At 48.8% G+C, this 20,570-nt stretch overlaps 1 protein-coding gene across 1 annotated transcript; it reads left to right on the top strand.

Annotated features, from left to right (window-relative positions):
- Positions 1–15,786: 15,786 nt before the first annotated feature.
- LOC309793290 (keratin, type I cytoskeletal 14-like) lies at positions 15,787–20,153 on the top strand (the record flags this gene model as incomplete). Its single annotated transcript, XM_082603726.1, has 8 exons — positions 15,787–16,317; positions 17,558–17,640; positions 18,241–18,397; positions 18,552–18,713; positions 18,797–18,922; positions 19,023–19,243; positions 19,335–19,381; positions 19,914–20,153. The coding sequence occupies 8 exons, from the start codon at positions 15,787–15,789 to the stop codon at positions 20,009–20,011; spliced, it is 1,425 nt and encodes a 474-aa protein (XP_082459852.1). The 3' UTR covers positions 20,012–20,153.
- Between the last annotated feature and the right edge of the window lie 417 nt (positions 20,154–20,570).

The following is a 20,570-nucleotide window of genomic DNA, read 5'->3' as shown; positions in this document are numbered from 1 at the left end:
CATCCATTGTTCTGTCTCCAAGATTTTTATTCTCCTAGGCTCCTTTCTGGCCTCCTTATATGTGAGTACGTGGCAAAGGTGATTTTCAAATATTTAAGGGGTTTCATTATTAAATGAAGAAGTTAATAGAAATAAAAGACCAGTATAAAAGGACATATGTACAAGGATATTTATTGCTGCAATATTTATAGTGGCTGAAAATGGAAAACCAATTGACAACCGTTGGTAGTGTCTAGTAAAGGGGATAATGCCATAACCAAGCAGGACCCTATGGGGCCTTCCTGGGACAGACCATTCCCCCATATCCTCTGCTTTATTTCCTCTCTGAAGTACCTAGATAATAGTATCTGATGCACATTTCCTGAGTTGTTTTACAGATGCTAAACCCCCCACCAAATGGAATAAATTAACTACTTGATGACCATGAGCATGTAGCCCCCAGACCTACTGGAGCTTAAGGACTGAATAATTTTGACAGAGTGATACCATTCTGTTACCTCACCATCAACCAATCAGAGAATTGTGCATGAGCTGATCATATACCCTGGGACTCCCTTCCCTCACCTGGCCTTTAAAAATGTTTTGCTGATGATAGCCAACATTAATTGTTTGTAGTCTTTTAGGTGGCCATCATCAAAAAGTCTACAAACAATAAATGTTGGAGAGGGTGTGGAGAAAAGGGAACCCTCCTACACTGTTGGTGGGAATGTAAATTGGTACAGCCACTATGGAGAAAAGTATGGAGGTTCTTTAAAAAACTAAAACTAGAGCTACCATATAATCCAGCAATCCAGCAATTTCTCTGGTATATCCAGAGAAAACCATGGTTTGAAAGGATACATGTACCCCAATGTTCATTGCACACTATTTACAATAGCCAAGACATGGAAGCAATTTGTAGCAACATGGGTAGACCTGGAGATTATCATACTAGGTAAAGGAAGTCAGACAGAGAAAGACAAATATCATATGATATTCTGCTTGTATGTGGAATCTAAAAAAATGATACAAATGAATTTATTTACAAAACAGAAACAGACTCACAGACTTAGGAAACAAACTTATGGTTACCAAAGGGGAAAGGTTGGGGGGGGATAAATTGGGAGTTTGGGATTAACATACACACACTACTATATTTAATATAGATAACCAGCAAGAACCTACCGTATAGCGCAGGGAACTCTGCTCAATATTCTGTAATAACCTAAATGGGAAAAGAACTTGAAAAAGAATAGATACAAAGATATGTATAACTGAATCACTTTGCTGTACACCTGTAAACACAACATTGTTAATGAACTATATCCCCATATAAAATAAAAATTAAAAAAAATATTTTGTTGAAACCCATCGAGGAGTTCAGGCTTTTTGAGCATTAGCTGTCCCAGACTCCTTGTTTGGTGCCCTGCAATAAACGCTGCACTTTCCTTCACCACAACCCGGTGTCAGTAGATTGGCTTTACTGTGTGCAGGCAAGTGGACCCAAGTTTGGTTCAGTAACAGTGCTCCACTCATACTATGGAATATTCAGCAGCTGTCATGATCAGTAAATTGGAGCTATGTCAGATGGCAAGAGAGGTTCCTTAAATGTAGAAAAACACTTGTAGGATATTGATCTCACTTGTGTGAGTAAATAAAAGCCAGTCCCCCATTTATGTAAATGCATGTGTGTGTGTGTACAGTCATGAGCACCAAAAATATAAATGGGAACATATGCTGTGATTAGCATGGATTACCTTGGTGGTAGGGTGGGAGACTGATGTGGTGGAGGGGGAGAGTAGAAGAGAAGAGGGGATCCAAGAAAACATGAAAGGAAAAAATGTGCACACACTTATATATATATATACATAAAATTGTGTATGTGTGTCTATGAACAAAGAAAATAAACAAAAAAATTAAAACCCAAAGAATCAGTTCAGTTAATTTGTTGAATACCACATCAAATTCCTAGTTAAAAACAGATTGCACACACTAATATCGTGGATTGTCACTTTTTTTTTAAGGTTTAAATCATTGGTTTTTTTTTAACATCTTTATTGGAGTATAATTGCTTTACAATGGTGTGTTAGTTTCTGCTTTATAGCAAAGTGAATCAGTTATACATATACATATATCCCCATATTTCCTCCCTCTTGCGTCTCCCTCCCACCCTCCCTATCCCACCCCTCTAGGTGGTCACAAAGCACTGAGCTGACCTCCCTGTGCTATGCATCTTCTTCCCACTAGCTATCTATTTTACATTTGGTAGTGTATATATGTCCATGCCACTCTCTCACTTCGTCCCAGTTTACTCTTCCCCCTTCCTGTTGGACTGTCAATTTTATATTGCTATATGAAATTTTTTTGTTATTTTATTGAAGTATAGTTGATTTACAATTTTAGGTTGATTTCTGTTGTACAGCAAAGTGATTCATTTATACATATATATAAGCATTCTTTTTCATATTCTTTCCCATAATGGTTTATCACAGGATATTGAATATATTTCCCTGTGCTGTATAGTAGGACCTTGTTGTTTATCCATTCTATATATAACAGTTTGCATCTGCTAATCCTAAACTCCCAATCCATCCCTCTCCCTCACCCCCTCCACCTTGGCAACAGCAAGTCTGTTCTCTATATTTGTGAGTCTGTTTCTGTTTCATAGATAGGTTCATTTGTGTCATATTTTAGATTCCACACACAAGTGATATCATATGGTATTTGTCTTTCTCTTTCTGAATTACTTCACTTAGTATGATAATCTCTAGGTCCATCCATGTTGCTGCAAATGGCATTATTTCATTCTTTTTTTATGGCTGAGTTGTATTCCATCGTGTATATGTACCACATCTTCTTTATCTATTCACCTGTCGATGGACATTTAGGTTGTTTCCAAGTCTGTGTTATTGTGAATAGTGCTGCTATGAACATAGGAGTGCATGTAGCTGTGTGATAGATTATTAAAACCATCTTAAAGTTTAAGTGTAGAGTTCAGTAGTGTGAAATATATTCACATTGTTGTGCAAGAGATCTCTAGAACTTCATCTTGCAACATTGAAACTCTATACCCACCCATACACTAATTCTCTCCTCTCTCTTCCCAGCCCTTGGTAGCCAGCTTTCTACTTTCTGTTTCTATGATTCTGACTACTATAGGTACTTCCTATGAGTGGAATCACACGGTATTTGTCCTTTCTGTGTCTGGCTTATTTCGCTTAGTGTGATGTCCTCCAGGTTCATCCATGTTGTGGCATGTGACACCATATAATAGATTTTTAAATTCACTTTGTATTTAGATAATAATATGGCTATACAAATCAAAAGTGACAACCAAAAAGAAAAAATAAAACAAGCTTAAAGTAAGATCGTAGTCCCTTGCAGAAGGTAGTGTGGAATAGTGGAAGGAGGCAAGAGGATCACATGGGTTGAACTTGGAGCGTGACCTTGAGCCGATCTCTTCATCTCTCCAAGTCTCAGTTTCCTCTTCTGTAAATTTAGGGTGTTGGCATCTACCTGAAGGGGTTCATGAAAGAATGAAAGGAGATAAAATGTGGACAAAGCACACAGTAGGCCCCCAATAAATGTTTGCTTGCTTCTTCCCTCTCTCTTGGACAGTTTTCAAAGCAGCCCGACCTGCTGTTACCTCCTTTGATTCTTGCAGCAAGGCTGGGGGCAGGTTCTGTGTCCTGCCTGTTAAGGCTGAGATGAAGTGAACGCCTCCTCCCTGCCCGCTCTCTGCCAGGACTCCTTGCTATCTCCCCGTACCACACTCATCCCATTTTACAGGTGGGGAAATTGAGGCTCAAGAGGCTGTGCCACTTGCCGAAGGGCACGTGACTGGTAGGTGAGGTGTTAGAATGGTGTCCCCCCACCCATCTCACTTCAGGGTAGATCTTCCAGATGAGCAGACCACGGGTCTCATTTGACTTGTTGAGGTTCTCAGAGAAGGCGAGTTCCTGCAGGAGTCCAGTGACTCAGCCCATGTCCACTTAGAGGCTGCTCTGGGCCAGGTGTGCTGGGCTCAGGGTGGGCGCAGGGTGGGGGCTATGGTGATCAATCAGGAGCAGCCCTAGCCTTAAAGGAGGTGCTGATTTACGGCTACTACGCGGGGAAGGGCACTCTTTGTCTTTCTCCTAGAGGTGCCGCTGGTGTGTGCAGCGTGGTTCCGCAACCCGCCCCCCCCCACCTCCCCCGTGGCCAAGCACCCCTGGGCAGCCCGGTCTTGGCTGCTGCCTCCCCTCCCCCTCCTCCTCCTCTAGGTAAGGCAGTGGGGCATTAACCCCATGAAAATGGCCCATGCTACAAATTGGGGCTTGATTTGTTGTGTTTTAGTGATTGTCCAGACTTAAGAAAGTCTAGGCTTTAACATTTCAAGAAGAAAAATGTTAAAAAAATGCAGATTAATCTGAAAAGTGTGTCATGTCTATAGCCATTGCCCTCTGAATAGCAAAAAATACAAAAAAGTATCCTTTCAGTATTTGGAATCTGATATTTGACTTAGCAAAGAGTCACTCACATCATTGGAAAATGACTGAAGTTAAGGTCTAGGCCTTTGTTGTTTTAGTTTTATCTTATCCCTTGACGTAAACACAAACTTTAACCAGCATTCATGTCAGAACAACACTTTGTTATCAGCGGCAACCAGAGATTGCAAGAGTTTGGCAAAATCAGTGAAAGCATCCTATGGGAATCATTTGACTCTATGGACCTACAATTAAAGAGTACATCTTGGGCTTCCCTGGTGGCGCAGTGGTTGAGAGTCCGCCTGCCGATGCAGGGGACACGGGTTCGTGCCCCGATCCCGGAGGATCCCACATGCCGCGGAGCGGCTGGGCCCGCGAGCCATGGCCGCGGAGCCTGTGTGTCCGGAGCCTGTGCTCCGCAACGGGAGAGGCCACAGCAGTGAGAGGCCCGCGTACAGCAAAAAAAAAAAAAAAAAAAAAAAAAAAAAAAAGAGTACATCTTATTATTTGTAAATTGCTGCTAGACATCCCTTATATTAGTAAAATTTCTAGATTATATATTTATATTTATAAAATTTATCAATATAATTATCAGTATAATTATATCATTTATACATATACTAATTATAAATTTATAGAATTTATATTATATATAATATATTATTTATGACTATTACATATTTATAATATACAATTATATAATATCATGAATATACTAATATAATATGTAATTAATATAATAATAAATAAAGATACATTAGAATATATGATATATAACTATATATTATGTGTAATATATAGTTATAAATTATAAAATTACATATTTATAATTTGTAACATATTCCGTATTATTATATAATACATATACAATATATTGTAAAATTATATAATTATATATTAGTCTATATAATATATGTACAATATATTATAAAATTATATAATTATATATTAGTAAATTATATATTATATACTGTTTGTGTGTAATGTATATATTTCCCCTCTCCCTGGATATCTGATGGGTGAATATTTACCAGCATACCACTGGCATATATAGTTAAAACCCAAAAGCTCAGGTGCCTCAGTTTGGGTTTTAGAAGCAGATCCTTAGACAAAAATTTCAAGTGCAAGAAGTGTTTTGGGTGATGTCTCATGAAACACCATTAGGAAGTGGGAAGTGAGACAGGAGGGGAAGGAAGCTAATAAGGGCTGTGTTATCAAGCAAGTGAACACTGTGGACAACTGGAGCTTAATCCCACCAGGGAACTCCCACCTCAGCGTTCTTTCCAAAGGACGAGGGAGCTGGGGTATTTATCCTCCCATTCCATCAGTCTCAGGTAGGGGGAGTGGCATTAACCCCCCTAGCACTCTGGCCTGTCCTGTACATTGGCAGAATGGGCTCTTGTGGCCAGAGAAGGTCCTCAGGCAAAAGTCTCTGCTGCTGACAAATCTGGCCAGTAAGTGCCTAAGAGAAGTGACCAGAGCTTGGTGGTAAAAGGAGGCTGTGATGCTGCTAGGGGTTGGCTTTATGGAGCATCCTGGCAGCTTTGGGACAGCTGCACATTCAGTGACAGCTGGGAGTGGCTCAGCACTTGGGGACTGAGGCCCAGGGAGCTTCCTTGCCTTTACCTCTCTAAGTCTATAACATGGACACTGTAACCTTTCCCAAGAGGTTTAGGATTAAGTGAGAATCTCGGTGGTAGTGCCTAGCCCAGGGCTCAGGAAATGAAAGCTCTAAGTGTCCTTCAGAGTCTATGAAGACAGATTCTTCTCAGACCTCAGACCTTAGAAGATATTTATCTCTCTTGACAGTCAGATGTGCCTCCTTTTTAATTAATGAGAGTTTTATATTTCATCATGTTTCCTTTTTTGTCTTGGTTGCCGGGAAACCCAGAGCTAGAGGTCAGGTCTAGCAGCCTCTTCCCTATAGTTACCACCACCTCCCTTTTGCAGTAGACACAAATTGGGGTGGCTGCTTAGATAATAGATGTTGGGGCCAAACCTGTGCCCCTCACTTTTTCTGATACTAGACCTTTACTCCTTGGTTGGGGCTTGGGGCTGTGGGGCAAGTATGCCTGCTGGGTTGGCCATATAGGATTCTGGCTACTGGCCACATCAGGCCATGCAGGTGGCCTTCCCTGGGTTTTGTCAAATTCGAGTGGATCCTCTCTAGCCAAGAGGCTGAAGGATGAGTTTAGGACTGCCTTCAGCCATGGTTCCAGCCTTGTGTGTGTGTGTGTGTGTGTGTGTGTGCGCGCGTGCATTAGAGAGCGAGTGAGAGAGAGAGAGAGAGAGAGAGAGAGAATGATGAATCAATGAATTGCCTCTTTTTGAAACTAATTCAATTTGGGTTTCTGTCTTTTGCAACCAAAACATGTTCATCAATATACTCTATTATCTAATACTTGATTTATTTTTCTTTAATGGATATTTTTAGTTTTATTATACATGAAGTAAGTTTTTGTTATAATTTTTTTTCTTTTTTAAAATTGAACTATAGTTGATTTACAATATTTAGGTATACAGCAAAGTAGATTCACTTATACATGCATATATATATACACACACATATATTCTTTTTCAGCTTCTTTTCCATTATAGGATATTACAAGATATTGAATATAGTTCCCTGTGCTGTACAGTAAATCCTTGTTGCTTATCTATTTTATATATAGTAGTGTTTATCTGTTAATCTCATACTACTAATTTATCCCCCCCTCCTCTTTTCCCTTTGGTAACCATAAGTTTGTTTTCTATGTCTGTGAGTCTGTTTCTGTTTTGTAAATAAGTTCATTTGTATCATATTTTAGATTCCCACATATAAATGATATCATATAATATTTGTCTTTGTCTGCCTGACTTACTTCATTTAGTATGATAATCTCTAGGTCCATCTATGTTGCTGCAAATGGCATTACTTCATTCTTTTTATGGCTGAGTAATATTCCATTGTATGTATACCACATCTTCTTTATCCGTTCATCTGCTGATGGACACTTAGGTTGTTACCATGTCTTGGCTATTGTAAATACTGTTGCTATGGGCATTGGGGTGCATGTATCCTTTCAAAATAGAGTTTTCATTTTTTCCAGATATATGCCCAGGAGTGGGATTGCTGGATCATATGGGTAACTCTATTTTTAGTTTTTTAAGGAACCTCCATACTGTTTTCCATAGTGGCTGCATCAATTTTCATTCCCACCAACATTGTAGGAGGGTTCCCTTCCACACCCTCTTTAGCATTAATTATTTGCAGACTTTTTGATGATGCCCATTTTTTGATGGGGTTGTTTGGTTTTTGATATTGAGCTGTATGAACTCTCTGTATATTTTGGAAATTAACCCCTTGTCAGCTGCATCGTTTGCAAATGTTTTCTCCCAGCCTGTGTGCTGTCTTTTTGTTTTGTTTATGGTTTCTTTTGCTGTGCTGTGCATGTGTCTTTTCTCATAAGCTGCCCAGTCCCCTCTTTTGGAAGTGAGTGACATAGAGATGGGTATGTGTATGTGTCTGAGGACAGATGTTGCCCCCGTTGCACCGACAGCCAGGGCTGCTTGGAGAACCAGGTAATGCCGAGTGACTGGTGGGACTTCCCTGGTCTCGGGGTCTCGCTGGAATCCCTGAGCTGCTGCTTCCCCGCCTCCCTCACTCCTGGCAGGTGGTGGTGCAGGGGGACGGTGCTGGACCTCCAACCTCAGAATGTGGGCCCCTGCCTTTTCCCCTCACACCCAAGCCGCCCTGCTGACTCTTCCTTGGCAGGGCTTCCGCATCTGCCAGTTCCCAGAGACTCCGCCCTGGCCAGGCCCTTGCAGACTCACCAGCTCATCACTGTGGCCTGCTGGCCTCAGCAGCTCTCCCGAGGCCTCCCTCCTCCTGTCACTCTGATGCCTCAGCGCTCTCCTGGACCCCTCTTTGTTCTTTGCCTGAATTTTGATACCTGTTTTCCATTTGTGCTCACCCCCTGCCCGCCCTTGACCTCTAGGGCTTCATTTAAAGTAAGTTTTTAGCTAAAAATTTCCTCTCTGCCAAGCACCGTGCTGACTACTAGCCATGAATTATCTACTCCTCTCAATAATCCTGCGAGGGAGGAACTATTATTTTGCCCATTTGATAGGAAACAGGCTCAGAGGGCTGCAGTGACTTGTCCAAAATCACACAGCTGGTCAGTGGGGGAGCCCAGGCTGGAACCCCAAGTGTGACTCCTCCGTGTCTCAGCCTGGGGGGAGGGGTGAGCTGCACGGCCTTGAACCTGGTCCCTCACCTCTGACTGGTGGAAACTGCTCCTTTCTTTTTACCCTTCAGCCTGGAAAGCCTTGCCTTTCTTGCGGGGTCTCCCGTACCCTCTCCCAGGGCCTGTTGCTCAAGGGTCCTGACATAGCTCTTGTGATTCCCAGATGCTGACATTGCTGGCGCTGGAGCTCTCACAGCCACGCCCCTGTCTGGGAATACCGGCTCCCACTCCACCCATGCAGGGATCTTCCTTCTTTCAAACCTGAGTCAAACCTTTCCAAGGAGGCTTCCAAGTGCTACCCAACTCCCTGGTGGCTCCTCGGTTCTGGGCTCCCCTCAGCCTATGGAGCAGAGAAGGCTGTAGGCTCATTTGCCCTCCCGCATTAGACTGGATGTCCCCAATCATAAGGGCTGTGTCTCCCCTGTCAGACCAGAGTAATTACAGTAAATTAACACACTGAACACCTACCACATGAGAGAGACACTTTGTGGCTGGCCCCCGAAGGCACTGTAGTAAACTCTAATGGGGGGTGCACAGATCATAGAAGTACTGGGAGCGCTGAAAAAGGGGAAGTCCAGGTGATCTGAGGTGAGGGGGTGGGTCTCCCTGGGAGACAAGTCCGCCAAACCCGACCCTTATCTGGATAAGGGCAAGCGGCATCTTCCTTCCCCCTTTTCCCTTTGCTTCCCCCTCTCCCAAAGTGTGTTCCACATGGACGCCAGAGTAGCCCTTGTAAGCACACCTGACAGTGTCATTGCCCTTCTTAGGACCCTTCAGTGCCCCCAGAGTTGTCAGGATGAAGTCTGAGCTCCTTAGCACGGCCTTTGTCCCCCAGCCTCTGCTCTCAGTTCCATCAGGCAGATCCAGCCTTCAGCAGTGTGCTCCAGCAACGCTTAAGTGCTTGCATTCTCCAACAGACCCATGTCTCACGCCTCTGTGTCTTTGCTCAGGTACTTCCCTGAGCAAATGGGATGTCCTTCCTCACTTCCTTAGCTTGCTTAGCATCTATTCATCGTCGAGGTTCAGCTAAGTTAAGAACTCCTCTAGGATGCTTGCCCACCTTAGGATGGGTGGGATGACTTCCCTTTCTCTGTGTTCCATCCATTCTTCAAACCCCCGCCCACCCACCTACCCACCCACCATCCATCCACCTTCCATTTTTCTATTTATCCATCCATTATCCTTCCATCCATCCATCCATCTGCCCACTCATCTGCCAAGTCATCCATCCATCCATCTACCCATCCATCCATCCATCCATCCATCCATCCATCTATCCATCCATCCATCCATCCATCCATCCATCCATCCATCCATCTATCCATCCATCCATCCATCCATCCATCCATCCATCCATCCATCCTTCCACATTTCCTTACCATCTTCCCTTTCCTCCCTTCCTCCCTTCCTTGCCCCTCTCTCTTTCTCTTCTGTCTTTCATGAGCATCTACTTTATGCCACACAGTCTACAGAAATCATATCTTAAATCTGTCTGTTGAACTGAGGTTTGGCCTCAAAGAGTGTGAGAGTTGGGCAGAAAGAGAAGACAGAAGAGGAAATTCAGGCAGAGGCTGGGAGATGAGTGGGGATGTAGGGGTTAGTGAGAAAACTGGGCTGCTGGGGTGGAGCTCAGTTTGCACTGGGCATCACGGGTTATTGGCTGGAGAACTTAAACCTTATTTTTCTTGAACAGGGAGCTAATAGAGGGTTAGTGAATCCATCTGTTGCTGGCCTTTGGTTACCTAACCGTTAATGTTCTAACAACCCGAATGTGATTCTGGGGTGCAGGCATAGCTCTTTTCACCCTATACATTCTCACCCTGCCTAGCTCAGATTCCTGGCTAACAAAACTTGTTAAACACTTGGCACTTTCAAAGCAGGTTCTGTTGTGTGACTTTGAACATGACCTTTCCCCTCTCTGGACCTCGGTTTCCCCATCTGTAAAGTTAAGAGACTTGTCTAGATGACCCCTGAGGCCCTTTCTGGCTCAGACTTTTGGGGGCCCTCTGGCAGGAGGGGACCTGTCTTTGAAAAGTGAGGCTTACAGCCCAGGCAGAGCTGGGATTGAATCCTGGCTGAGAACCTTCCTTGCTGTGGACACTTGATAATTTCCTCAACCTCTGAAACTTCTGCATCTAAAACGTGGGATGGTCAGTCTCTGTTCTATCAGCTCTAGCAGCTGGCAGGCTCAGACGGGCCCATGGACACGGAAACACTTGAATCAGCCTATCTGTTGTGTCAGTGCATGTTCTCACAGGATGCTTGGCCCAGACGGGCAGGCTGGCCTGGGAAACCAGCGGGTGGTAGAGCTTTCTAGGGGACAGGGCACCCGGGTGTTCCAGGCTCCTGATTGCCTCCTGGGCCTGCAATCCTACCTGCCAGCCTGCTCCTGGCCCCCGTGCTAGCCCTGCATTTCTGGCGACAGACACTCAGGTCCAGGTCAGTTCAGGTCCCAGCTTGTCATTCTTGGAAGTGACAGCCCTCAGCTCTGGGAGACTTAACCCTTGATGTACAGTGGTGGCTGGGACTTGGGGAGAGGGATGGGCAAAGTGAAGGGGCCTGGGCAGGGGACATAGGACTCTGCCAGGAGGAGATGAGAAGCCCAGCCCTGGGCAGACCCTGGAGGGGAAGGTGGTCTGAGGATCGCAAGGAGGGCTCCAACTGGTAACTTGACTGTGAACCTCTCTGGACCTCAGACTTCCTACCTGTGACATGGGGAGGGCCTTGACCGTCCCTTCCTTTCCCCCATGGCTGGTGGGGGGCTAAGAAAAGACTCTAGACATCAGTGGTTAGAGAAACACTTGGTACCTCTTAAGGGAAGAGGCCTGGGAATACCTTAGGGCACAGAGATGGTTTGAGGGGGCCCAGGCTGGCATTGGGGCTGGACAAGAGAGGAAGAAAGAGTTCTTTCTTGGGCCTGGACCACTCCCCCAATCTCTCCTAAAAGCCACAGTCCCTCAAGGATGGATAAACGAGGCTCTAGAGCCAGTGGGCATCAAGAGCTCTTTCCCTCCACTGATGGATTCTAAAAACCAGTGGGTGAAAGTTTAAAGAGAAACAGGATAAGTTGCAGAGTCTCAAAGTATCTTCCTCAAAGTATTTATTAGTTTCAGCGAGAAAAATAATATTACAGTGGAGAAACCTAGCAAACCCCACCTTAGCCAATGAACAAGGTTAATGTCACCAGCCCTAAGATGCCTGAGATGATGCACTGAGAAGATCACAACAACACTTCTCTGCTTTTCTCGCCAAAATGCATCACCTCAATCTGATGTTGAGAAAATATCAGAAAAACCCAAACCGAGGGATGTTTTACAAAATAACCGATCAGTACTCTTCAAAAGTGTCAAGGTCTTAAAAGACAAGGAACGACGAGGAGGGGCTGTCACAGACTGCAGGAGACATGACAACAAGCGAGTGGAATCCTGGATTGGATCCTGCAACAAAAAGGGATCATTGGTGGAAAAACTGGTGAAATTCAAGTCTGTCGTTAATTAACAGCATTGGGTCAATGTTAATGTGTTGGTTTTGATCGTTGTATAATGTTTATGTGATCTGTTCATATTAGGGGAAGCTGGGTGAAGGGTACACATAGACTCTGTACAAACTTTGCAACTTTTTCTGAAAGTTTAAAATTATTTCAAAATAAAAAGTTAAAAAAAAAGAGCTCTCTCCCTGAGCCGTTGTCTATTTGTGAAGGAGTCAGAGAAACTGGGTGATGGGGAGTGTGGATCAGAGACCTGAGAATTCTGTGCTTCCCTGCTGCTCCCTCCCCGGCACCTTTACATGTTGAGTTAGAGCTGCTCCCAGAAGCCTTCTGGACTGGCCCTGCCAACATCTTATCACAACCATCCCTCCAACAAGTTTTCACCACTGCCTCTGCAACACGGATAGTTCCGGGTCTGTTACATGGTGTAGTGGGTTGAACAGTGTCCCGCTCAAATTCATGTGCACCCGGAACCTCAGAATGTGAACTGATTTGGAAATAGGGTCTTTGCAGACGTAAGAATTGAGAGAAGATCATACTGGATTAGGGTGAACGCTAAATCCAATGAGTGTCCGTAGATAGAAAAGGACACATGGAGACACAGAGACACACGTGCTGGCCACGTGAAGACAGAGGCAGAGATTGGTGTTTTGTTGCCACAAACCAAGGAATGCATGGAGCCTCCAGAAGCTGGCAGAGGCAAGGAAGGATTCTCTCCCAGCACATCCATAGGGAGTGTGGCACCTTAATTTTAGACTTCATGCCTCCAGAACGGTGAGAGAAGATTTTCAGTTGTTTTTAACCACCAGCTTTGTGATAATTTACTTCTGCAGCCCCAGGAAATGAATACACACGAATTGCACTTTTCTTATGTTTGTTCATATCTTCAGTAATTCTGATGTGTAGCCTCTCTTTCCTTTCAGGCTGGGGGCTTCCAAAGAGACAGTCTCTTCCGTTAGACCGGGCTCTGAGAGCAGGGGCTGTGCCTCCCTCCTCAGACTGGGCTGTCCCTAGGTCCCCTCCTTCCTTAGGATCCCATCTCCTGTGTGGTCCTCAGCACACAGTGTGAGCTCGGTGGGGGCTGCCTCGCCCCGCCTCTTCACCAGTTTGGATTGGCACTGGTCCGCCCTACCACAGGCTGTTGCCGGGAGACTCACCAACCACAAGAGGCACCGCCCCAGGCTCCTGACATGCCACACAAAGCCTGCCTGGGACTCCAGAGGTGGTGGTGGGGGTACTCCAGCTCCAACAGACAACCCCGCATCACATTAGACACGGCTGCCCCCAAAAGCTGCCTCTCTTTAAAATGTCGGGAACACCAGGCTGGGCTACTTGCATCCAGATCCCTGTGTACAGGGGGAAGGGGAGTGGCCTTAGGATCTGAGCCAGGGTCTAGTCCTGGGTGAGGGAGGAGATCAGACTTGCTTCCCATGCTGGGATTCCAGGGTCCATGGAGGTAGGGAGGGGGCTGGCAAAGGTCTCTTCCTAGATGGTGTGCGTGAATTTATAGGTCATGGGTTCCCTACCCTCTTTGTCTTTTGGATTCCCCTTGGAGAGGGGCAAGGAGGGAGCCTCTTTTGGGTTCCACTGAATCAAGTGAGAGGGAAGAAGAGCTTTTCCTGGGTCCCTGCTCCAGGGATTCTATCCGTGGTTCCCTGTGGTGGAGAGAGACAGGGTGGTGGGTGGCACAGAGGAAGTGGGTGTTGGGCTCTGCACCCACTGGTGCCCCCCCGGCTCCCTCTGGATGCTGCATTCTTCTCTGGAGAGCACCCCACCCCTACTCCACCCCACAGCCGCCTGCAACATCTCCCAACAAAGGCTTCCTCCTTCCGCCCAAATCTCTGCTGCCTGTCGCTGGGGAGGATGTAGGCCCGGGCCGGGGCTGGGGGACCATCCTCTGGAAGGAGATTACGGGCCTCTGTCGGGCGTGGTCACTCACTTACTCACATACTCACATACTCGAGCGTCCTCAGCATGGCAGTTTTGTGGAGCCCACAGCCTTGAGCGTCTGTCTCAGCATTGTCTCTGAGCCCCAGTGGCAGGGGCCGGGGAGGGCACCTCCCTGACTTCTGCTTTGGGTTGGGGGGGTGGGGAGGGAGGCTCCGCTTCCCTCCAGGGAGTAGTTGATCCTAGGAGGAGGGTTGGAGCCTCCAGCAGGGGCTGTTAGGACCTGTCTGAGGAGATGGGACACGTCAGGCAGCCCCAGACACGACCACATTCCTCCCAACATGCCTGCCGGGGTCCGTGGGGCTGAGGGGAGGCAGGAGGGTGGGGTGAGGCCGAAGGGGGTGCCTTTGGAGGTTGTCTGGGAGACCTGGGAAAGCTGAGGTCCCCATATACAAACCTCCGAGGCAGAACTTGATGGACCCCTGGACATGTCCCCTGACCCTTGGGGTCTCAGTAGTCCGGGACCCTTGAGTTCACTTTCAGGTGCCTGCACTGCTCCCGTCACCGAAAACAAACAAACAAACCCAAACATCCCTTGAGTCGGCTCCACAAGGGGCTCAAAGAAGTGTGCGTGAGCCAGACCCTCCCACGAGGGGCTGCCCTGGGGGCCTGAGAAAACACCTGGGGCTGGAAGCAAAAAGGCCCCCTCCAGTCCTGTTCCAGTGGTGTTGCTTCACCCCCTCTGGGGCCCAGACTGGGCTACAACAGTGCTACCCAGACTTTGTGCCACACTCAGCTTACGAAACCCTTTCACATCCATTGCCACATTGGATTCTCAGTGCTGACTCTGCAGTACTCCCACTTTACAGATGAGCAAACTGAGACTCCGAGGAGGGTCAGGGCCTCGGTCACACAGGAGTAAAGAGCAGAGTCAGGACTTAGTCTGACTCCATGCTCTTTCCCAGTGTCTGCTGTGACACCACCTGCCCTTGGCCAGACTGAGCAGCCAATGCCATGGGCCCATCCACAGATATGTGGAGGATCTTAGGGTCTGTGCCTAGGGCTGGGGAGAGCTGCCTGGATTTCCCTTTACTGGGGGTGCCGGGATAGAAGCCTGAGCCACCTGACTACTGGCTGGGCATGTTTCGGGGATGTGACAGGCCCCATGGTACAGCCCAGCAGGTCAGAGTTGGGAGGACCCCAAAACCTTGTTTCTTTTTATGGGTGGTAATGCTGAGGGGGCGTCTCTGTGCCCCGTGTGACCTTGCCATGCTGGTGTTCCTCCTGGAACATGGAGTGCTGGGCTTCCTCTAGGTGGATGTCAGAGACCCACCTAGTTAATGGGGACTAACAAGTCACTAGGTTTATGGTGCAGAGACCCTCTCCCACCACCTGGCTGAGCCCAGCATGCAGAGGGCTGTGCTCCCAGGGCCCAAAGGGAAAGTGTAGCCTGCAGGCCCATACCTCCTCCTGTGACTCACACCTGGTGGGACAAGAAACCCGAAACACCCCGAACAATGAGTTTCCAGTAAAATATGACAGACATGATGGGGCGGAGGAGAGGAGGGATCTGCCTGGGAGTTGGCACTGTCCCCTGGGTGATGAAAGCCAAGGGGAATGGAAAACGCCAGGCCCGCCCTCACCCAGGAGTATAAAGCCTTGCATCCTTCCCTAACTCACCTAAGCACCTTTCTCTGCTCTCTGCCGACTTACTTGCTCGCTCACCTCCCTCCTTGGCACCATGACTACCCGCCAGTTCACCTCTTCCAGCTCCGTCAAGGGCTCCTATGGCATCGGCGGTTGCTCCAGCGGTGGGTCTTCCATCCTGGCCGGAGGCTCCTGCCGGGCCCCCAGCGCTTACGGGGGCATGTCCTCCTCCCGCTACTCCTCCGGGGGTGTCTGCGGGATGGGGGGTGGCTATGGCGGCAACCACAGTAGCAGCAGCAGCTTTGGTGGGGGCCTGGGTAGTGGCTTCGGCGGAGGATACGGCGGTGGCTTTGGTGCCTGCTACGGTGGTGGCTTCGGTGGTGGCTCCGGTGGTGGCTTGGGTGGCGGCTTTGGCGGTGGTGATGGGCTCCTGGTGGCCAGTGAGAAGGTGACCATGCAGAACCTCAACGACCGCCTGGCCACCTACCTGGACAAGGTACGTGCCCTGGAAGAGGCCAACACTGACCTGGAGGTGAAGATCCGCGACTGGTACCAGAAGCAACGGCCCACTGAGATAAGGGACTACAGCGCCTACTTCAGGACCATCGAGGAACTGAGGAACAAGGTACGTGGGCCAGGCGGCAGGAGGTGCCGTTCCAGCCAGCTCATTTAGGAGCAATGGATGCCTCAGGTCACTGGTTGCTGGGGATTCTTAGACAGGATAGCTTCCAGCTCCAGATCCCTTCTTTTGGCTCTGGATGCCCCCAACAGAGCTGGTCTGTGAGAAGATGGTCTCCCTTCCCCTATCTTGCTCATGCCTCTCTGAGCTCCAGATTCTCAGACCACAAGAGACCAGGGATTCCTATCCTTACATTTTACAGAGGAAGAAGCTGAAGCTTTGGGCTGTCTGCCCAAGGTCACACAGCAAATTAATGGCCGAGCCAAGGCTAAAGCCCTTGTGCCCCACCTGCCAGTACAGGAGACAGCAACCCATTCTCCAGCACAGGGGAGGAGAGAGGCTCTAACTGCACCAGGCTAGACATCCAAACCACTCATTAGCTCATTGGTCTGGGCTGTGGCGGCTGCCACCCATGCTCCCTCGCAAGGGTGGCCCCTCCCCACAGCCAGGAGGGCATGGAAAACCCTCAGAGACAATCACTGGTGGCCCACTTTACGTGCCCTACATAGGAGAGGGCCTGGGGGGCTTGTGTCATCTGACTCCAGCCCCTGTTCCTTGCTCCCATGTCACCCCAGGAATCTGCTGATCCTGCTTCCCTTGGTGTCTGGCTCTGATGCTTTGAGTGGATTAGGGAAATCAGATGATGAGGGAGGGAACTCTAGCCAGTCCAGGGTCTAGTCTACCTTTTTTTGCTTTCTTTTGGCTTCTTTTTGAAACCCCTGTGCCAGCTGGATCTCAACTTTTGGGAAGGCCCCACTTTGAGGTCCTGTGCTCTGAAGACTTGAAAAGGAGCGTATGTGCCTACAGAGGACTGGCAGGGCTGACTTGTGCAGAGAGAGGAGAATTCAGATTCGGAAGGGGGTCTGGAGAGCCCGGTCACTCCCCTCTTCTGTGGGTAGGGCACTCGAAGGCCTGAGACCCATCTCAGGTTTTGCAACAACTCAGTGGTTGATACAGGATCAGAACTCAAGGGCTATTTATCTAAGGTCAGGGCTCTTTCTACCCATTCTGCTGACCACGAGTAGCCAAGTCCTGGGTCAAATCTGGACCACTGTGAGTTATCCTTTAGGCTGCCATGGCAAAGGCTTGTGGCAGAGGCATGAAAGCAAAGTCCTAATGCAGGCTGCAGTCAGGTCTGGCTAGTGCTGTCCACTGGACCAATGACCTGTGCCCTTTCCACCTGCAGATCCTTGTAGCCACCGTGGACAATGCTAACGTTGTGCTGCAGATTGACAATGCCCGTCTGGCCGCTGATGACTTCCGCACCAAGTGAGTTTGCAGTGGTGTTTCAGAGCATCCAGTCTCCCCTGGGTTGGGCATTTTTGGAGAAGTGTTCCCTGAACAGAGCTGCCAAGTGCCACAATGGCTGTGTTGAAAACCCCTTGGGGTCTTTGTAAAAATACAAGACTCTTGGGCCCCACCTTTGGAGTTCTGATTCAGTTATTATTGTTATTATTTTTGATTCAGTTATTTTTAATAGGTTACCTGGGTGATCCTGATCCACAGCCCGATTAGGGAGCCACTGCTTTAGGGAGGGGCAGTCCCCACTTCCCCGCCTGCCCCTGAAGTGCAGGGGGTAGTCATATCTGGAGGCCTTGTGTGCTACTGGCTGGCTGAAGCCAGAAGCATCGCCCCTCCGTGAATTCTACAGCACAATCAACTGTCTTATTCTGGGCACTGTCCCCCTCCCCAGAATTTCAGATCTGAGGAATAATGGGCTCTGTGTCCATCCATGCCACCTTCAAGACTGGCTCTCACTAAACCGCCCACAGGATGCCAACTATGGGCAGAAGCTGCAGGGGGAAGATAACAGAGCCTTCAGTGTGACCAGGGAGGGTGTCTCATTCCTTTTTTTCTGGGTCATTCCAGGTACGAGACGGAGCTGAACCTGCGCTTGAGCGTGGAGGCCGACATCAACGGCCTGCGCAGGGTGCTGGACGAGCTGACCCTGGCCAGAGCCGACCTGGAGATGCAGATCGAGAGCCTGAAGGAGGAGCTGGCCTACCTCCGGAAGAACCACGAGGAGGTGAGAGCCAAATGGAAAAGCCATCTTAGAGGGTTAGCTGGGAGGGAAGAGATGGTGGAGAGGAATGTTCAGACCCGGAACACCTCTGACTAGGGAGCCCTAATCGGTTGCCATAGTGAGACCCCTGACTGTGGACCGTTCTTTGGTTGTGCAGGAAATGGCTGCCCTGCGAGGCCAGGTGGGCGGGGATATCAACGTGGAGATGGACGCCGCCCCCGGCGTGGACCTGAGCCGCGTCCTGAACGAGATGCGCGAACAGTACGAGAAGATGGCGGAGAAGAACCGCAAGGACGCCGAGGACTGGTTCTTCAGCAAGGTGGGTGGCATTCGGAGTGGAAGGGACCCAGGACGCCTGCCTCCCTGGAACTTCCAGTGCCAACGACGTTTTCTTTTCTGCAGACAGAGGAACTGAACCGCGAGGTGGCCTCCAACAGCGAGATGGTACAGAGCAGCAAGAGCGAGATCTCAGAGCTCCGGCGCACCATGCAGAACCTGGAGATCGAGCTGCAGTCCCATCTCAGCATGGTAGGGGCGCTGCCAGGCCTGGTGGGGGGGTTGCCCAGGGCCCTGGAGGGAGAGAATGACCACCCTCACTGATTCCTGATCTTCTTTCCTTCCCTCACAGAAATCATCCCTGGAGAACAGCCTGGAGGAGACCAAAAGCCGCTACTGCCTGCAGCTGTCCCAGATCCAGGGGCTGATCTGCAACGTGGAGGAGCAGCTGGCCCAGCTCCGCTGCGAGATGGAACAGCAGAGCCAGGAGTACAAGATCCTGCTGGACGTGAAGACGCGGCTGGAGCAGGAGATCGCCACCTACCGCCGCCTGCTGGAGGGCGAGGATGCCCAGTGAGTGGGGGCCCCCTGCCTGTCCCGCCCCACACTGTTCACTCACTGCCCCCTGTGTGTCTGATCACCTTGCCCCTTTCTGTCTTCGCAGCCTCTCCTCCTCCCAGTTCTCCTCTGGCTCTCAGTCATCCAGAGATGGTAAGACTTTCCTCCTCATCAAGCCTGGACTCAAGACCACCCCCTGTCTCCCAGCATGTCTAGGATGTTAGATGGGGGCTTCTGGAGGGGTTGAGCTAAGGTTTTTCTCACCCAGTATCCCTATGCACCTCGGTGGGTAGAAGAAGCCATTTTCTACACCCTCCTTATGGCGAGGAGTTGGTGGCCCCCTATTTGTGGCAGATCCCATAGTTCTGGCGGTCAGCATCATGGACAGAGCCCCACATGGGTCTACCTACAAAGACCAGTCCATTTGGGCAGATCTGGATGGAACGATTTTGGGCTGAGTTATTAGGAAGCTCCAGTCTGAAGACACAGACTCTGCCCCTGACCTTAGGGAGCTCTAGTCTGAAAGAAACGTGCTGATGATATCAGTGCCGGGGCAAGAGCAGCGGGTGAAGTGGTAATCAGGGGAGAGGGCAGCAGGGAGACAGTTTGTTTAAGTGCCCTCGCACTCCTGATTTCTCCATTGCCTATCCGCCGCTGATAACGCCCTCTCTCTCCTCTTACCCAGTGACCTCCTCCAGTCGTCAGATTCGCACCAAAGTCGTGGATGTGCACGATGGCAAGGTGGTGTCCTCCCACGAGCAGGTCATTCGCACCAAGAACTAAAGCTGCTCTGCGCTGTTCAGGCCTAGAAAGCTCCCCATGTGGACGCAGATTTCACTGGGCGAATCCCCTATCCTGTCCCCCGCCCCCCCACCGCAAGCACTTCACACCTGAGCCCTGTTTCACCCCTGCCCCTCCCAGCAATCAATAAAGCTTCATTATCTGAATTGCACAACTCCCGCCTCTGCCTGGTCATTGTCAGGAGGGGTGGTGGGGAGAAAGCGGAGGAAGCATCTCTTTGGAGCTCTCATAGCACCTGGCTACGGCATCTGGGACTGGGAGAAAGGACCTGGGGGGCAGATCAGGCTCAGGTCCCAAGACTGCTTTCGCCATCGCAGAAGGTAGATGTGTGTACCAGGTCATTTGTGGTGTCTCCTGGGGCATGGAGGAACATGCGTTCATTTACTCACGGATCCATTTACTTATTCATTCAACAGACATTATTGAGTGACTTTTGTAAGCCAGGCACTGTGCTAGGTGAGGGATTTCTTAACATTTTGGTCTTTAGGGATTCCTTTGAGTATATATTGAAAGCTGTAGATCTCTTCCCACCCCCAATAAG

Source organism: Mesoplodon mirus, assembly GCF_964341445.2.
Source record: "Mesoplodon mirus genome assembly, chromosome: 18".
Taxonomy (NCBI): domain Eukaryota; kingdom Metazoa; phylum Chordata; class Mammalia; order Artiodactyla; family Ziphiidae; genus Mesoplodon; species Mesoplodon mirus.
This window is presented reverse-complemented; position numbering and strand designations above follow the sequence as displayed.